At 35.6% G+C, this 20,041-nt stretch overlaps 1 protein-coding gene across 3 annotated transcripts in view; it reads right to left on the bottom strand.

Annotated features, from left to right (window-relative positions):
* Positions 1-851: 851 nt before the first annotated feature.
* Positions 852-20,041, bottom strand: part of KCNH7 (potassium voltage-gated channel subfamily H member 7) — a 129,618-nt gene continuing 110,428 nt past the window's right edge. For 2 of the 3 annotated variants that reach the window (XM_019636813.1, XM_019636814.1), the window contains exons 11-14: positions 16,565-16,828; positions 11,539-11,707; positions 3,172-3,364; positions 852-1,876 (exon numbers count right to left, since the gene is read on the bottom strand). In XM_019636813.1, the coding sequence (XP_019492358.1) occupies positions 1,610-1,876; positions 3,172-3,364; positions 11,539-11,707; positions 16,565-16,828 (893 nt within the window). In that variant the 3' untranslated portion in view covers positions 852-1,609. The remainder of the gene's footprint in view (positions 1,877-3,171; positions 3,365-11,538; positions 11,708-16,564; positions 16,829-20,041) is intronic. The other variant, XM_019636815.1, reaches the window with a different exon arrangement.

The raw sequence follows: 20,041 nt of genomic DNA, 5'->3' as shown, positions 1-20,041 counted from the left end.
ACAGTTTATCAACTTATGTGACCATTTAAAAATATATAAGGAGCAATTTAAGGTCACTTTAATCATACTTTAAGTAGTGCAATAGTGTTCATAAATTTAAATAAATTGCTTGTATTTAAAGCTAATATATTAGTATCAAAGGGAAAAGTAAATCAATAGATTATATTTCTACCCTAGAGGGATACCTATTTAATAATGTGCACAGGAATAATGTTTTTTTTTAAATATATGATTGCAAGAATTAGCAATGGACTAAGAAAACTTCAACTAATATCAAAATTTTGTTCAGAAGGAAAGGATATAATTGTTCAGTCCATAATAAGTTTAAAATTGTACTCAAATGAATTGAAAAATAAAACATCTTAACTAGAATTTGACTAATCACAATCTTAAATTCAACTTCAAATTTTTTCTGTACATTGATTTTATGAGCAGTGTATGCCTTCCTCCTCAAAAGAAAATCTAACAGTTGAAGATACTAAAATGTATTCCATTGTGTGTTCTGATATTCTGGGGTCAGTATATATTCAGCCCAATCTATATTTAATAAATTTTCATTTAATCTTCGATTAACAAAGGTGTTTGAATAACCAAATAAAACTGAGATTTTACTGCTGGTGTGTGCATTTCCTTTATAGGCAGGTAAATGCACGTTGCTTTTCCACAGCTAGGATTAAAAAGCCATAGAACAACATATACTTAATCGAAGTTAGTTTTGCCATGCAAATCCACTAAAATTGCACATTTTTTTAAAACTGTGTGTATCCACTCTTTTTTGATCAAATTCAAGTTTGCCCTAAAACATGAATCAGAAAAAAGCTGTGGATAACTGTTCACATCAGTTACACTTGAGCAGTTCTTCCTCCCGCCCATCCTCCTGCCCACCTTCTGCACCCCCACCCCCAATTAGCAAAACTTGTTTCTAATAATTCAAGGAAATGTTCCAGTGGAAAATATTTCAGGTAGTTTGTCAATGCAGTTAGTGACAGAATTTGAAATAGAAAGGCCTCATTAATGCTTGCCTATATTCATGTATTTGGAGATGTCTTTCTATACTGTCAGAGATTTATAACTCTAACTGCATTTTTTTTTCCAGTGCAGTGGAATGAATCTAAATTAACTATAAATATCTCGGTACACAAGGGCATCTGTTCTCAAAAGTAACTAAGTTCCGTTTCTCCCCCTTGAACTTCCTTGAGTTGAGGATCATCTGAGCTGCTTCCATGAACAGTTTTCTCCCTTGGTTTCTTATTTGCTTGAAGGCATTTTCATTACAAAGTACTGATTTAGTGAAAGCAGTAAATAGGAGTCTCCATGCAAGAGAAATTGGAGTTCCCAAACATGCACATGATTTAAAAAATAAATAAATAAAATAAGGTGCCTTGAGATGCTGGCAGTTTTAACATCTGGAACAAAGGAGTTCATATGTATATTTACATCCTAACTGCTCAGTTTTAGCTTACAAGCTTCAATTTAGGAAAATATACAGTACTTTTGCATATAATGGTACCTTTGAGCCCCTGAGTCAAGTAGAGAGGATTTAAATACAAAAAGGAAAACAGCCATTAAAAGCACTTACATTGTATGTGGAGTAAATAGTACAAAATGATTATTTCCCCGGAAGACCAGGATCAGAAACATGCCTGTGAAGACCCAAGATTCCTACAGTGCTGGGGGATGAATCTGTCAAAGAAGGATGCCTAATTGGATGAAGGTAAGTTTTTCTTTGCCTGGAGTGAAGCTCTAAAGAAAGGTCACTGTCTTGTTTTAAAAGTGAAGTCAAGTTGTCTTCCGAAGCTGTGTTCAGATGCACGCCACTTGAGAGAGATTCTTTGGATTTAAGTTTAGATTTTTCAAGGTCTAGAAATTCAGGACACTGATAGAAAGAAAACATGTGTTATAATTCATTTGGACAGATTGTTAAAATTACACTCATGAAAACTAAATACACCCCCCCCCAAACCTGTATTTGATTAGTGGTATTATCCAATCTTTCCTTCCCCAAAGATGGATCAAAATATTAGAGGCTGGGTATCAGTTTAGATAATCCTGAACAATCATTCCAAGAGCTTTGGTTTTATTCTGAAGTCAGATCATTCATTTATATATATATTCCATTATTTTACACTCAGTTTTTCAGACGAGTTTTAATTCAAATTCAAGACCAAACTGGAATAGGAAACGTAGGTCATTTGGTGACTAGGGAGCACAAGGAGGAGAGAAAAGGGAAAATGGAGGAAAATCACAGGTCCTTAGTCAGAAAATGTTGTCTAAATCCACTGACAAGGAACGAAGGACATGGTTTTCCATGTTCCCCAGCATTTAAAACGTCAGAGATAAATAAATATCTACTTCATATATTGTTAGAAAGACTGCATTATTTTCTTTACATATTTCCTCCTGTTGCTAATTTTTCATTTCCCAGAACATCTTGCACTAAATTCTCAAACTTTTAAAGAAAGTTTTACAAGATTGTTCTGTAAACCCTTATCTAAATCATCGTCCTTAGGTCCAGTTTGGTCATAGTGTTTAAGCAATTAAGAATGATTCCTAAAATAGAATTCCAAGCGAGTTAGATTTTTCATAGTGACATAATTTAAAAGGGGCCATTTTGAGGGCTTCAGAGGCAACATAAAGGAAATTATCATTTCTCCTCTTACCCTCCTTCAGGTGAAAAAAATTTAGAGATCTCTGGTGATGGGCGGGGAACAGATAAGATTACTAACTGACTGCACTTGAACTTCAGGTCTTCTCTGGCCAGCTGCTATCTCTCCTCCCCTTCCTTCCTGAGACCCCGCCCCAGGGCCTCTGGTCGCTAGAGCAAGTTACAGACTTTTCTCTGAAGAGCTTTTTGGACCCAGGGCTATTCCTTTGCTTTCAAAGTTGTATTATATATAAACTTAAGTAGATTGATTTTTTAACAAAGCTTGTCCTTATAAAAAATGCTAGTGTTTGAAGATCATTCTTCTAGGCCCATTGTTTTCAAACTTTAAACGAGCATAAGAATCAGGGGGTGTTTGTGTAAAGCGCAGATTACAGGGCCCATTCCCAGAAATCCCGATTAAGCAGAGTGAGAATCTGCGTTTTCCACAGCACCTGGATGCTTCCGTTCAGGTGGCTCCTGGAACACACTTTGTGAGACACTGTTGGTTGTACACTATCTGTACTCACTTGTGAGGAAGGACTGAAACTTCGATCTGTCTTGACGGATGCTCCCGGGTGACTGGTTCTCATCAGGTGGATAACAGGTCTCTGATACTCTGCTCCTGCAGTTACCATACTGTAGGCTGGGGGGACCACAGTGGTTTGTTTCTGCAGCAACTGTAAGATGGTCTGGATGTCAGTGGTCATTTGGGATTCAAGTCTGTAGGACAGACAGAAATGGGGGAAGATAGTCCCCAAATAGTTCATTATTGCAAAGAATTGGAGAAAATTTCAGTACCACTGTGTGTTGGTTTAACATGATTTCAAATGCACTTGTTTATGACTTAAGCAAAGTTGTTTTAATCCACCTGTTTATAACAAAGACAAAAAAATTGGAGAAGTGAAGTTGCTTTAATAGAAGAATGAAGCAAGTTGTGTCAAGGTGTCATCATCTCAGCAGTTCAGCTGCTGAAAGGCCCTGCTGGGGGCTTATCTGATAAGAAAATGTGCAGAAACAATGATGACAAAGGGGCATTTAGACTATACACCCTAAGAGTTTGTGAGGACAATCTGAGAGTTTTGGTCTGGGCAGAGTGATATCTCACTGGCTTAAATAGCTCTCCGAAGGTCTTGAGACATTTGCTCCTGCTATGGCCAAGGTGACTCTTTGGTTGGCAGTGGAGCCAAACAGTGCATCAGTCTCTGGAAGAGAAGGGACATCTGCTCCTGCTTCCTTGAGGCACTCCTTGTCAGCAATGGCACAAAGCCATGCCACGGCCCCTGGAGTGATAATGCTTGGAGCAGCCTAGCCAGTCCCCAACACTGGTGCCTTTATTCCCTAGCAATGTACTCTTAGCAACAAGGGACTTTTATTGTTGTGCTTGCAGCTGGATGTCAGCTTTTGGTTGGCCAACTGCCTCTCCCAAGTGCCTACTTGTATAAAAGGAACACCTCATCTAAATTTGGACTTTATTCTTTTCCCTTCCCCTTGCCTGGAACAAAATAGTGTAATGAATCTATCATTGCTTTGGAATATGTTATTTCTTTATTTGGCTTTTTAAGAGATATTATCCTGTATCCTATTGGCTTGTGAAATTATAATTCCCAAAGCAAATCTCTGTTAAATAAATTGCTGGCAAAGACAAAAATCTGTCTCTGAGCATAATTTTGCCACCCAAACTAAACAACCACCAACAAACAGAATTATGGCCCTGCTTTAAACAAGAAGGACAGGAGAGGGAGCACGGAGATTCTCTCCTGGCAGATGCTAACTTTCTGCCGCACCAACAGTTCTGATAAAGACTACTGCTTTCCTGCTCATTGAATAAGATCTTAACAGAAAAACAGCTGAATGAAATAGGCTACATTTTTACAATGTACATTGTATTACATTTTTACAATTAAGCTTTGTTGATTTCAAAATGTAAAACACACTGAGAACCTATTTTTCAATCAATAATGGTCTTTGCTTTTTAATCAGGCTTTGCTGTTTCTTGTGAACTCTGTTAAAAAAGAAATTTGGTAGTATTTTTCTTTCATAGTTACAACAAATGGGTAATTTCTTATGTGTTTCTAATTTATCTTACCTTTATGTTACTTTGCCTCTCTCCTATTTACATCAAGAATTGTATATTATTCATTGTAGTCTTTCTGTAATGTTAAGTACTGTTAAATGCAAAATTCCTCTCCCATCTACAGTTCTGGGCCTTTGGTATTTAAGGTAGAGACAAAATGTAAAAGTTCCCTTGCTTCAATGATCCATCTGGCTTACAAAATACCAATCTGATCATTTTCCCCCAAAGCTTACAAATAGCCAACTGGCTTGCTAATTTCATTCAAATTTTAAATTAAAATTCAAGGGAAAATAGCAAAATACAATAGGTTTGATTCCCCTCCATTGCATGTGTTAACAGCATTTAAAAAAAGGGAATTTTGTGGGCATAAGAACAGAAAATTTGGGCTATATCCCTCTGAAGAAAACTCTTAACTCTTTACTGATATATGCTTATTATTTTGTCTCAATGATAAATGCAAAGAAAAGTTAAATCTCACCAAAAATGTTAAAATCATAGAATTAATTCTGCTCAATTATGTACCTGTTATATTTATGAAAGAAAACTTATGTTTGATTTGAAAGAGAACAGAATGAACCAGGAAAACATGAGAAAAGATTATTATTTTTTTTAGTATTTTAGTATTTTAATATTAATTGACACTACAAATATTCCTTCTGAGAAACATTATTCTTACACATTTTCTGTATTTGATATATATAGCTACACAGCTTACTGTCTTCTAAACCAATAGTTATAAATTATACATGATTCTGCCTTACAGGTGCCAAACCATATACTGGAAAAATAAAACATGTTTATATATCTACTTATTACCCATAGGTTTGATCTAATTTTTATAGTGCCAACTAAATTGAGCACACTAGTTATTTTATTGTCATAAGTCAATTTTTCACTCCACAAGGTCCAGCTCAAATTTTACCTGCACCCCAAAATTTATCCAACTAATTCAAAATTAATTTCTCTCTTCTCCAAGCCCCCAAAGAAAAATCTACATTCAGTCTCCATTGTAAATATTCCTGTACAAATTAATCCCATCACTAATGACATTTAATACTTAGTGAGTGGCTTACACATGTTTATTACATATCAAATTTAAAAGGACTTGGGGGTGGGGATTGCTATAAAACCTTCATCAACAAGGGGGATTCAAGACCCAGTAGAGAGTCAAAAATTATGATAATGATTCTGAATCCTAGAAAACTTTTGTCAAATAGTGGTGGTCTCTGAGAAGCAGGATCCCTATATATCATGGATTCTATTTGAATAGAGTCTATGAGGGAAAAATCTATTAGAATTGTGGGGCTTCCATAACTGCAACATGCTGCCATGAGTGGGACTCACTTTGCCTTCATACGTGCAGGTGAAGTAACTGGTGCAGGATGAGACTTGAGACTATTTGTGTCAACACCATATTTGTTAGACATATTGTGTCTAACACCACTTAGAGAAGACTGTAGACCACCTCTGTCAACATGGCCTACTTGTTTATTCCAGGGAAACTTTGCTGGGAAAAAATAAAATTAAATGAATAGATAACATCAGGATACGTCTATGGATGAACTCTTTGGAGACAGCCTGACTGCTCATTTGAACAAATAACTTGCTTATCAAACAAACTTTATTTATCCAGACTTGCTTCAAGATCATCACCTCATGGTGTCTGTCAATTCTGAGCTATTATATCATGAACTTTGCCCATTTCCAATCAGTTCCCTACCTTGAAAGGCCCAGACTGAAAATCCTATAAATATTCTACTTTTTATTTCCTTTTCTGAGATACCGCTTAGACTCTGTCAAGATGGTAGTCTCTCTTCCTGCAGTGATTTTGAATAGTTTTGTTTTATTAATGGATTATCTGATATTTTGTGTAGTTCAGTGCAATGGATTGAATGTTGAAGCCATACCCCACAACGTGATGGTATTAAGAAGTGGGGCCTTTGGGAGGTGATTAGGTCATGAGTGTGGAGCCCTTGTGAATGGGATTAGTGCCCTTATAAAAGAGACCCGAGAGAGCGTCCTTCCTTCTTGTATCAAATTGGTTCTAGACATATGACGCCTTCAAGTTTATATTAGGTTGGTGCAAAAATAATTGCGGTTTCAGACTGAATTTTAAATCATTATAACTAGACTCAAGCACATCTTTATTAATTGAAATAGGAATCATTACTATCAACACATTTTTGCCAATGAGACTTAAGTTTGTTCCTGTAGCATAAAAATCCATGCTTCGGGATTCGATGAACTCTTGGAAAGCATTTTCTGCATGCTGCTGGTTGTGGAAGTGTTTTCCCTGCAAAAAGTTGTCGAGATGCTTGAAGAAGTGGTAGTCAGTTGGCGAGAGGTCAGGTGAATATGGCAGATGAGGCAGAACTTTGTAGCCCAATTTGTTCAACTTTTGAAGCATTGGTTGTGCGGCGTGCGGTCGGGCATTGTTGTGAGAAGAATTAGGCCCTTTCTGTTGACCAATGCCAGCTGCAGGTGTTGCAGTTATCGGTGCATCTCATCAATTTGCTGAGCACACTTCTCAGGTGTAATAGTTTCACAGGGATTCAGAAAGCTATTGTGGAACAGACCAGCAGCAAACCACCAAACAACGACTATGACCTTTTTTTGGTGCAAGTTTGACTTTGGGAAGTGCTTTGGAGCTTCTTTTTGGTCCAACCACTGAGATGCTCATTGCCAGTTGTCATACAATCCACTATCCGTTGCACATCGCAATCCTATTGAGAAATGGCTCGTTGTTGTTGCATAGAATAAGAGAACATGACACTTGGGCCAGCCGTGTGGCGCGTTGGTTAAGAATTGGCTGGGACGCCAGCTCTGAGCAGCAATGCATCAGTTCAGATCCCACATGAGGGCCAGTGATGCTGCGCCCTCTACAGCTAAGATGATGAACAACAGCTCGACCTGAAGCTAGGCTGAAGTGAGTTGCCAGCGAGGGCATAGGCTGCAGTGGCTGGCAGCTGGTGTGAGCCGCCAAGAGCCACTGTGAGCGGTCGTCCAGAGGCCGGAGACCAATCTGCCTCACCTGGAAAGAGCACAATGATCATACCAACATGGGCCAGTGAAGCGACATCCTCCACAACTAGACTGAAGAACAAAAGCACAGCAACTTGATTGTCCCCCTTCCTGGATTCCCAACGCTGTTCCTTCTCCCAATGCCCCAATAAAATCTTAAAAAAAAAAAAGAAGGCGACACTTCAAAACGATGACTTTTTTGATTTGCAGTCAGCTCATGAGGTATCCACTTAATGAAGCTTTTTCACCTTTCCAATTTGCTTCAAATGCCGAATGACCGTAGAATGGTCAATGTTGAGTTCTCTGGCAACTTCTTGTGTAGTTTTAAAAGGAGCAGCTTCGATGATTGCTCTCAATTGGTTGTTGTCAACTTCCGATGGCTGGCCACTACTCTCCTCATCTTCAAGGCTCTCTTTTCCTCTGCAAAACTTCTTGACCACCATTGCACTGTACGTTCATTAGCAGTTCCTGGGCCAAATGAGTTATTGATGTTGTGAGTTGTCTCCAGGTGCTTTACAACCCATTTTGAACTCGAATAAGAAAATTACTCGAATTTGCTTTTTGTCTAACATCATTTCCATAGTCTAAAATACACATAAAATAAACAGCAAGTAATGTCATTAGCAAAAAAAACATAAAACAAGAAATAGGCATTAAAATGATATATAACATAACCACATTTATTTAAGACTGTATTCCAATATCAAAGGCAAATTTCAACAATGCAAAAACGGCAATTACGTTTGCACCAACCTAATACTTTCAGACTTGGGTCCTATTGAAAACGAATGCTTTCAGTAATCTTTGATTTATGCTAACTTCAATGATTGGTATGCATGACAAGGCAACAAGGGTACCCTAAAATATCAATTTTAATTCTGATGAAAGGTCCAAATCAGGAAATACAGAAATACGAGGTTGACAATTAAGATTTGTGAACTTGTTGCAACTATGTTGCTAAACTTTTTTGATATCAGAGGGATTATTCATTATGAATTTGTACCAGCTGGACAAACAGTTAACCAAGTTTACTATTTGGAAGTGCTGAGAAGGCTGCGTAAAAAAGTTAGACGACATGAACTTTTCTCCAACAATTCATAGCTCTTGCATCACAACAATGCACTAGCTCACTCAGCACTTTCTGTGAGGGAGTTTTTAGCCAGTAAACAAATAACTGTATTGGAACACCCTCCCTGCTCACCTGATCTGACCCCCAATGACTTCTTTCTTTTTTTACCAAAGATAAAGAAAATATTGAAAGAAAGATATTTGGATGACATTCAGGACATCAAGGGCAAAAGACTACAGCTCTGATGGCCATTCCAGAAAAAGAGTTCCAAAATTGCTTTGAAGGGTGGACTAGGTGCTGGCATTAGTGCATAGCTTCCCAAGGGGAGTACTTCGAAGGTGACCATAGTGATATTCAGCAATGAGGTATGTAGCACTTTTTCCAGGATTAGTTCACGAACTTAATTGTCTGACCTCGTATGTGTAAAGTACAAGAGTACATGACCAACACCAATAATAGAAGTGAAGTTCATTGCTATTCAAATTTTACCTAACTGCAAGTAAAACACCTTCTATTTTGCACAGCATATATAGTCTCCACATGTATTATCTTTTAGTCTTTACAGTGTCATTTACATTTACTCATTATAGGCATGAGTAAAAGGAAGAACCTGAGGCTGGAGAAATCTACGTGTAGATGACTTGACCCTGTCTTCCTGTAAGTAGTTACTAAGTAGCAGAGTTATGACTTTAGGCTAACCAACTGCAAGTACTGTGCTACAGAAATCACTGCTGTCCCTGTCATTCATCCATTCATTCACTCACCTTTTACTCAACAAATTAAATAGATACTTAAGCCCTGGCAGTAAAGAAATGGGCAGTTATTTTCTCTCAGCCCCAAGAATCAAAGAAGTTCAAATTCAGACCACATTTATATCAATTCTTATGTGTTATACAGTATGTATTTTTATATGTGTTATGGGTAAAAGATCAAAGTGGCTTGGTATAAATAGTAGGGGGAGAAAAAAAGCAAATGTATTAAGTAACTATATATGCTTCTCTGACCAATAATAATTATCATGGCAAGTTCTTATACTTTAATTAGGAATTACTGACTCTAAATAAACCATAATATGTTTTAATTTTCTCATGTATGTTTCAATTTACAAGACTTGAATTTGATATTTGGGTATGAAATATGGATCTCAACACGGGGCAATTTTAAATGCAATTAAATTTTATGGTAGTGTATATGTGTGTGCACACACATTTTAATGTGTTTATTGTTTGAAACTGTTCAGTTCTGGCAGAAAGATTTGAAAAAGTAATAAAAACAACAAACAGCATGGATGAAACACATACAAAATATTAAGGAGATAGTCAGCAAACCAGTAGCTTATGTGACCTAGGCATAACTCATAGGATATGCAAAGTATAGACAATATGTAAGCAAGTAGCTTGTTAGACATGGGCAGAATTCCTAAGATATATTAAATACAGCCAGCATACTAGTAACCTGTAAGACATGCCAAAGATAGAGTAGAAATATGATGTAACAAACCAGAGTGTAGCTATACATAGAAAGAAATGGAAAGAACAAGTTATTATCATGTCAACTCTGGGCAGATAACTGTCACCCCAAAATTTGGTCACCCTTGGGTGACACAGTATATACTCATTTTGACTTCACATTTGCTATACATACAAAAGGCCAATAAAACATGGTTGTTCAGCAGGCTAGTTATAGAGACAGCTGTGGCCAGGTACACTTAGACTTATATCTCTGTGATAGAGCAAGTGTGTGCGATTGGCCCAGGGGATTTTTGTCTGTGGACCCCTTAGTGCAAACCTCACCTCGGGTCCTAGTAACCACACCCTCAGCAGAGAAGACTGATGTGACATATATGAACACGGGGTAAATCAGGCTCGGGTGGTGTGGTCCTTCTGCCATGCTTGCACTTATTAGAAATGTGTTTATTATAACACCTGGCTCTCCTCATCTCTCATTGTGTGTTTATGTTGATATGAGCATTTTAGTTTGATTCATGTAGTTTTTCATCTGTGACCACTGGAATACCTTGCCTGGTGGTGTCCATGGAGGCTATTTTTTGAATCAAGGTAAAGTCCCACATGAACCACAACTAAAGCAGCTGTATCCAACTCATTCATGTATTTTTTCTGTGTCTTATCGACCAGTTTAATTTTAAACAATCCACTCAGATTTTGATGAAGGCATTTCATCCTCTCTAAAACCAAATTTATTCCTCATTTGAAAATAGTGTAGATCAAAGATAGAGGGAAAATGGAGAGGATATGGGCTTCAGCTCTAAAATTTTCAATTCAATCTCATTTTAACAAGTTGACTGAATAACTGTTTAAATAATTTTGTTAATTCTTAAAAAAAAAAATTCCATAACACATAAGTAAGTTACCAGAAATGACCAAAAAGGGTAAAAGAAAGATTTAAAGAGGAAGGGTGTTTGTCAACAAGCTAAATATGAATTATTTTGATGGAAAAAAATCAGGACTTTTCTTAGGCAGCTGGTGTGAGTGATATGCTAATTTTATGACAAGTAAAGAAAAAAATAGTATTTACACTGCCAGAAGTATGAAATGTTCTAAATAAATGCTCTTGGCAACACAGATTAATAATTTGTCAACTTCTAAATAAGTAAGCATAGAAGGAAAATATGAGATTATGGCAGGAAGAATTTGCTATTTACAAGGAATAAAGCTAGACCCAGCTAAGGGCTTGGGTTATGTTCTCTCTTTGCCCTGTCATTGCTTATACCTGTTAAGTTGTTCTTGAAGCAAATCTAATCTTTGCTCTACTTCCCCATAGGTGAGGTCACTTTCGGTTTCAGAGATTCCCCAGGCAGCTCGCGGAAGTGCTGAGGGACTAGACTCATCAGCCTGAGTCTGCACATTTTCTCGTTCCCAGCTTCTTGTGTCAGTGATATCTGTGGGAAATAGTAAGATGGATGTCAACTTCTTTGGGTGTCCATTTGCATCAGTAACCCAGGGACATACACAATGCAAAGCATATTGAAATCTAACCCAAAGACATGGGAAATTACGGATCACCCAAAGTGACTCAGGGATCTGTCCAGGGGTCACAATCAACTGCATCCCACAGCCCTGACCCTGTGTGCTACCGCCCCAATCCATTTCCATATGAGTAAAAACATATTAGCCATTTGAGTTTTGAATATAAGTTTGTCTTCTTTCTCTCTGTGCTAAGAGAAAACATGAATGGCTGACCTCGAACTCTGATTAGAGAGCAGTTATTTTGCACTTTTATATTTGGGAAGAAACAGCACCATTTATTTGTACTGCTTCATCTTGGGTTTAAGATTTTAGGGTTGTTTCCCACAGGATAATTTGCATACGAAGGTCAGACAATTAAGTTCTGGAAGTTCCCACTGTGCACTTAATGCGTACTTCATGATTCAGAGGGGTCCAAGGAGGCACCATGGGGAAGGTGCTGTTTTTCAGGGTGATTCTCTTAGGCCACCCAACGCAAAATAGAGCCCAGGAACCATAAGCCATTAAAGATAGGAAGGGCCTTAAAGTTCCTCTAATCCTGCGACACTTTCATACTTTTATGTCTCCTGTAGTTCCTTCTGCACCGTCCTTTAATATGTTCACATTAACTTCCAATGTTTTATCTGTGGCTCTTTTATTTAGAATATTTTTATGTCACTATATTTAAAAACATATTGCTTATCTACTTAAGTCCTCTTTTCAAATGTTCTGTGTCTCTGTGATGTGCCAGACAGTCTGCTAAATATGGAGGAATTAAAGACGAAGACAACATAGACCCTGAACTTGAGAAATTCAATCTAGCAAGATTTTGATCATTTTCCACACAAAGGTTTATTTTCTGTGCTTCTTTTAATTGGCTGTTTCTCCTACAATCTGTATTTGCAAGTTATCAATATCTGAGGGAAAATATAATATCTTATTTTCTTCTAATTTTTGTCACATACTTTTAATGGCTTTTGTTATGCTTTTTTACCCTCTACATTTTACATCTCTAGAGAGGGCTTAAAATGATTAAAAGTTTAGAAAATAAAACCTATGGAAAAATACTAGTGGAACTGGGACTTTATTTTACAGATAAAGAGGGAACAACATTTCTTCCTTATGAAGAGGGCTGGTAGAAGGAAAATACAAGCTAAAACTGGTCTTCATTTTCACATAGAAACAGATTTGAAGTAGAGAAAGTGATTTTGGTTTGATAGACTTTTTTTGGGACAAGTAGCTATAATTAAACAGTGACAAAAGTTATGTAAAGTTAAGGAATTTATATCCCTGGCTATTTAAAAAAAAATAGAAAGGAACTGATTTGGGGAGGATTAGCCATAAGTCTAGAAATAGAGAACAAGATTTGTAGAACTTCTGGAAATCCCTTCCATTCCTACAGTTTCTTCAAAGTACAGTCAGATAGCTCAAAGGCATCCCCTTTCTCTAAGTAGCAGAGAAAATTTCTATATTCTTTTTTCATGGTTTTTCTATCGCTATCCTTTTATCATCGAATACACAGAAATTTCTCTAATGAAGTGCCTATAATTTCCTACAATTTCTGCTTCAATTAGGTGAAGCTATAACAAAGGAATTAGCATATTCAAAAACAGCTTTGGAAAAATATATGCTCAGGATTGCTGTCGTGTTGAAGTGGCTAACAGACCTCAGAGAGCTTGCTATGAATTCCAAATGGTTATGATTAAGTTTCCTTAGCCTGTGGGATCCTGGTGTTTTGTTTTCTTTTGTTTTTAAAAGTGACAGTATATAATTTCCTTTGATATTTACCAAACACAACAAAATGAAAACAAACAAAAATGATATTGCTGGAGTTTGTACTAGTATATCAGCAGATTTTCACTGAAAAGTATGATTTATTATTTAGAGACATGTGACTCTATTTAAAATGCAAAACAATAATATAATGTCTTAGTATCCTAGGTTTTCAATTTTGGACCAACAATGCCACACAAACATTCAGAACACACATATTAGTAGTTTGGTGATGCCAATGTTTATCCCTGTCTAGCTGCTTGTTAGTCAGTTGATGTAGGAATTTTTAAAGAAGACAGTAACAAATGATAGACTGTAAGTTACATATTATGCTCAGGAATTTTATGCCAAGAAAGTGTACAAAATTTCTGCCTATGCTTAATAGCTCTCTCATTCTCAAATCATATATAATAAATTGATTTTTAGAGAACAATGGTGAATCACATGCAATAAATTATGTAGGATTATATTTTTCTTCAGTACTCAAGAAAGAAACATTATGTTCTCTGAGAAGGAATAAATAAAATGTAAACTTCCTAGATTATAATTTACTCTTTTATTAAAATCTGGATATGTGTGATTAGCTTGTTTTGACAGCAATATTTAAAAAAGGTGTTCAAAGGGGAAATCCTGGTTAGGGTCTTAATCAAAATGAACATCTCTATAATCACTTTCTAAATATAGCTTGGAAAGAATCTGCACTTTGTTGCCTTGGAAAATGTTGCTATAGTTGCAAGACATTTCTGGAAATGGATCAACAGAAAGTAAATTTTCACTTTTCTCTGAGTACACAATTTTCCTAGAGTTAATTTTTGATTCAATCTAAGCAGGATAAAAGTCTGTTTAATATCTTGGTCATGTTGTTGTTGTTATTTTTAGTTTTGCCTCAAGGTGTTTTTATGTTGGATTCAGCATAACAAATGACAGGAATATGAGTAAATAAAATTTCCTATTAATGATAAAACTAAAATTTGTGGGGATTTGTAGTTTAAACTGTAGGAGTTACAGCTACACCATATATATATATTTAAATTCTCAAATATTCCACAGTACCTTAAAAAGTAATTAAGGAATGAAATTTTGGGGAGGTGAAGTTTTAGAATTCTTCATTGGTTGATCACATTAATCAACCAGGTATGTCTCATTGATGCTATATGACATCAATTATGTTTATTCAATCCACATGCATATTTAGCTATGCATTTTCATGATAATTATTATTTGAACAGAGGTTGCTTTGCAAATTTTTGCAAATTAAAAAAATTTAGATATCAAAATTATTTGCTAAAATACTATTTTTTTAATTGTGCATGTAGAATAGCTAATTAAAATAATTGGAAGAAGTAGCAAAGAAAAACATAAGATGAAGAACTTATCTCACTGTCATGAGCATGAGAACTCACTGTCAGCAAGAGGCATTATAAAGTTAAAATCTCCAAATTATATCTTTAATGACTTGTCACTTGAAATTCTAAAACTCAAAAGGAAAACAACAAAAAGTGCCTTTTAAAAAAAGCAGCCCCACATTATACTGACTTTTAGAGATAGTAGAGATGGTTCAGCAAGCTCTTTGGAACTTTTGACTTCCATGATACAACCTTTTTCTATTTTTAGCATTTCCAAGAATTCATTTTCATAAATAACTAAAATGGGACATTTGGTAATCACATCTAATATTCCATTCTTCCATCTTGATAAATGAGGTACTATTTTCATTCGCTTCATCAAGATTTTAGATTGTCCAGAGAACATTTGCATATATTCTTAGCTTATGTCAATGTGGAGTTGTGGCAAAAGCTGATTTATAAGATAGGGAATGTAAATGTGGAAAAATGTAAAGCCTAAACATCCTAGAGTCAATAAAACTTTGTTTTCAGATATAGTTACTTCAAATAATGGTGACGATGATGGGTAATATTTATTTACTCTGTTCCATAATTTTGCTATACTGCCAGGCTAAGAATATCTTATTTTCCCTTCATTTCTGTTATATTCTTTTGATGTTTTGCTATACTTTATTCATCTTTACATTTTTTAATATATCCCTGGATATATTCAATGATTAAAGTGTTGGAAAATAAAACCTGTGAAAAAATACTAAACTGAATTGGGGGTTTTATTTCAGAGAAAGTAATTTATGCATACTGTCTTGTTAATAACCACAATTGACTAATTGGTTAAAAAATATTATTCCTATTTTAAAGATGTGCAAACTGAGTTTTAATGGATCTATCAGTCATTTATCATAAGCCATAAGTGGAGCCAGTGATAGGGGGTTGTGGTTGGCACCCAAGAAGTCTGAGCCACATCTATTCTAGCACCCACTTAGATCGAGCTCCTGTTATTCTAAGCTATTTTTTCTTCCATGTGATAGTTCTCAAGTTTTTCTGAATTTCAGATCATTTAGCATCAATTTGCATGCATTAATCAAGAATTATTACTGAGCTCATGTATATTTTCTATAACAAAGCCCATATATTTGGGTATCCCTTTTGGTAGAGATGTTAAACGAATGTTTTCAAATGAGTTGGATCAAGAGTATATTTTATGTAGGGGCATTCCCCCCTATTTTTCTCATAACCCCCAGTAAACACAGTTTTTTGGGGGGCATTCATTCAAGTTTTATTGCACTGGCCTTTCATGCTATAAAACAACAAGGCTCAGGGTGAGGAATGGGGTCAGAAGCTACATGTAAGCATCAACTGATTGGCTCTCTTAACATACTCATTGATCCCATCTCTCGATTATGATAACTACCATAGACATTCTACAGTGTTCTATGTGGCATTCCGGTTAAGTCTGACTGGCCACAACAAAACCCTCTTATGCTATCATTGCTTAGGAACAACTGCACCAGAATGGTGCAAACACTTCGTACTTGATTTGAACTCGTTGCAATTTTATGAAATTGCAAAAGATTAGATTCACATATATCAATAAGGTTCTTCATTTGTAAAAAAATCACCATTTCATGATGAGCATGGAAGAGAGACAAACTGATTCCTGAGAAACTTGATTACCTTTGCAAGGGTGACTTCTTTTATCTATGTGAATTCTTCCTGAGGTGGGCACTGTTTCTTCAAAATCAAGTCCAGTTGCTTTCCCTATTCCTGGAAGTGAATCTACTATTCCTGAGAAGAGAGGCTTTTGTTCATCGTCAATGGAGGAGATGAAAGATGAAGATCTGCTTTTTTTCTCTTCAAATTGTTTCTTGGAACTCTGATAATTTCTTATTGTATCTACAGAGTCTTCAGGATCATTTGCACTGTTTCCTTTGCCAAAATCTATCAAAGGAAAGTTATTTTATAAAAGATAATTAAATGTGAGACTCTATGCATATTATACTACTTACACTACTTACACATATTTTTAATAGCGATGTTCTTTGAATAACTTAAACATAGAATTTTCTATAAAACCACTAGAAAAGATTTTTCTTCTTTTTTCCTGTTGAAAATGTAGCTATTTAATTTTTTTCCCTTAATTCAAGGGACACTAGATTACCCTAATGAAATACATGATTCATTTCAAAGTAAAAGATTATCTGTGAGAGGAATAATGCTTACTTATATCTGAGGAAAAAATGTCGGCTAACTTACAACCTTATACGTGCTAATCATCATTTGTAGTCTTAAAACCTGGTGCACTATCTCTTTAAGGAAATGAAAAAGGGAGGGAAAATTATGTCCCAGTTTTAAACTATCACCACTATGCAGTCTGTTGTTTGTTTTTAACCTTCATACTCGCTCATGTGTGGTGGCCATTCACACATTGCAAAGGTCAAAACTGGAAGCCTCCTTGTGGTAAAGGCTGGCAAGCTGAATTTTAATGGTAGTTCAATGCATGTAATGGCTTTGACATGCCAGGCTGTTTGGCTGTGGAGCATATTGTGAAGCATATAAAGCTAAATACAGTAATTAAGGTAGGTTTACATAATTACATTAAAGCCAGTAGTGAACACTTGCTGTTTTATACAGAAATGTCAGGATAATTTCAGCCCTCAAGGTTGTGTTAGAACATATTTCAGCAAGAAAAACTCAGAGACAAATCCCAGAACTTGTTTCCATTAGTGTCCTGGGGAGACAGTATAATTCTCCATCTGGTTACTCCTAATAACTAACGAACATATTCCAGAAGGTATATCGTTTTCTAGAGAAATGCTTAACACATTGTCCCCAGATACTCTGCCTGGTTGTTCTTACTTTGTTATTTATAGAAGGCCAAATGAACTGATTTAAGGCCATTCCAGAACAACTTCCAACTGTTTTTTAAAAATTCGCATATGGCACAGAAATTAAACAGAGATATTTTTTCCTTTATTTACAAAAAAATATAATTTAAAATATAAGAAGACAAAAAGCAACCCAAGGTAAAAATGGACAGAGTTTGAAAATCAGTCTGATATGAAATTGTTATTAGGAGCAAATGTTCTGTCAATTAAAATTAAATGTAGCAAAAACAGATTGCTTATTTTCTTTAAGAATTCACACTTGTTCAGTCTGAGAAGACCTCAGACTTTTCCAACCTCCAGTACTGTAGACATCATTGATTACTTAGTGTCACTTATAGTTTTCCACTAAACCACTAATCTAATTGGTTGTAAATATTTAGATCAGCTCTTCCTACACAAACCCTTTTCTCCCCAGTGTCATGGACACAGCCCTCCTTAATCCTGTAAACACTTTTGTCATCTCTTCCTCTGTTTTTTATTTTATTTTATTTTTAACTTGTCCTCTCCTGAAAATTTGATAAAAATGCCCCACTTAATGAACATATCAGTCCATTCCTAAAAAAAAAAAAAAAAAAATTCCAATTTTACGTTACCAAATGTGAAAGAAAGAAAAGAAAAGCTTCATTTTTCTAAATTATCTTCATACCTGCTCAGTGAATTGCATCAGTTTGCTGCTCTAAGTAAACCCTTGTGCCATTTGGCAACCAGTGGGGTTTGAATCAGCTTTTCTTTTAAACACTTTCATGGAAACTTTTCTAGCAGAATCAAATGCAAACTGAATAAACCATTAATTCATATGGCTCCAATCTAAGCATGGAAATGCTAATGTGGATATTTGTAATGAATGCACATCACAAATTATTAAACCATTTTGTCTCTTTAGCTTGAGAGGTCTTGTGAGTTCTCTGCAGATTTTTAAATCTTCATATGTTACTGATAAAATGCTCTGTCCAACCTGCTATATAAACTGCAGCCTTAGTTTATTAACTTATGGCCTAATTTTGGATGCTTCAGCACAAATCCATCAGTTAACATATATTGTTAAATTGAATTATAACGTGTTGATTTCAACTCAGGACAAGTATCTAAAAAATGTGGTGAATGAGGGATCATTATTTAGTTCTATAGTAAAATGGAGCAAATTACTTCATGTACATGGTATCTAAATCCTTTAGCAAAAATTCCATGTAAAAGCAGGATCATAAAGGAAGAAAAAGTTTGACATATTTGAATTCTCTAATACATGAAGAGAATCATTCCACATTTATTTCCATGTTCATTGTCAATGGACAATCAGCCAGCTGCTTCCTGGAACCCAGGCCCTATTTTTTGATGCAGCCTGACTGCAACAACATTTCTATTCCCTACTAAATAAATCAAAGCTTCATATCCCATCATTTAAAATGAAACTTGAAATGACAATCTATTTGTGGATTAAAAATAGCAACTGCTCAGGTTTAGGCTGGAGGTTGGCTGATGGAATACATGAAATTGGGCTGAAATGCATTATAATTAGCTTCCAAGCACCTCTAGATTTTGACGGCCTGTTTTATGTCTGCCATTTCCTAGTTAAACTGGATTGTGGACGTTAAAAAATATTAGGTTCTATTTTTTTCTTAATGCTATTTTTATTCCATGTAGAAATAGCATGGGTAGTAACCTGAAGTAGCTTTACATTTTCCCCTTTGCTAAAAGCAAGATTGTATAATCACTTGTTACCTCATTTTACAAAGAAAAAAATCTGTCTGTTTAATTAAGCCTAAAATTTGCTTTCTGATTTAGATGACTGAAAACTTTTTTTTTTTTAATTCCTTGTTTCTGCAGGCTGACAGTTCGTCTCCACCCCTTTTTGTCATAGGACATAATTCTAAAGCATTTGTGATTGTCTTGTGCGTGTCTCCCTGGGTTCAGAATGAATTTAAGAGCATAGAATAAGATTGTCCTGATGGAGTAGCTGACTCATCTATTTTAAGAATGATAATGCAAAATTCTTCTATTTAAAACAATCTGGGAACAAACTCTTATGTTAGTTCCATCTTTTATGGGGTCTTTCAGATTAATTATCATTTTTATTTTCCAGACTCAACAGGTAGACTCAACTTTTGATCAAAGAGAGACATTTAATGTGCTCTCTCAGTATCTGAGTTTTAGATGTCCTACTGGTAACGATTTTGAGATAGGCTGAGCATTTTCCAGCCAGATACATTTAAAATATTCATTTTATGGGGAAATTGGAATCTAAAATAAATTTCTTCGTTTGATTTCA

The sequence above is a fragment of the Hipposideros armiger genome, unplaced genomic scaffold (genome assembly GCF_001890085.2).
Source record: "Hipposideros armiger isolate ML-2016 unplaced genomic scaffold, ASM189008v1 scaffold_30, whole genome shotgun sequence".
NCBI lineage: Eukaryota > Metazoa > Chordata > Mammalia > Chiroptera > Hipposideridae > Hipposideros > Hipposideros armiger.
The sequence above is the reverse complement of the archived record's forward strand: the minus strand, read 5'-3'. Positions and strand labels throughout refer to the sequence as shown.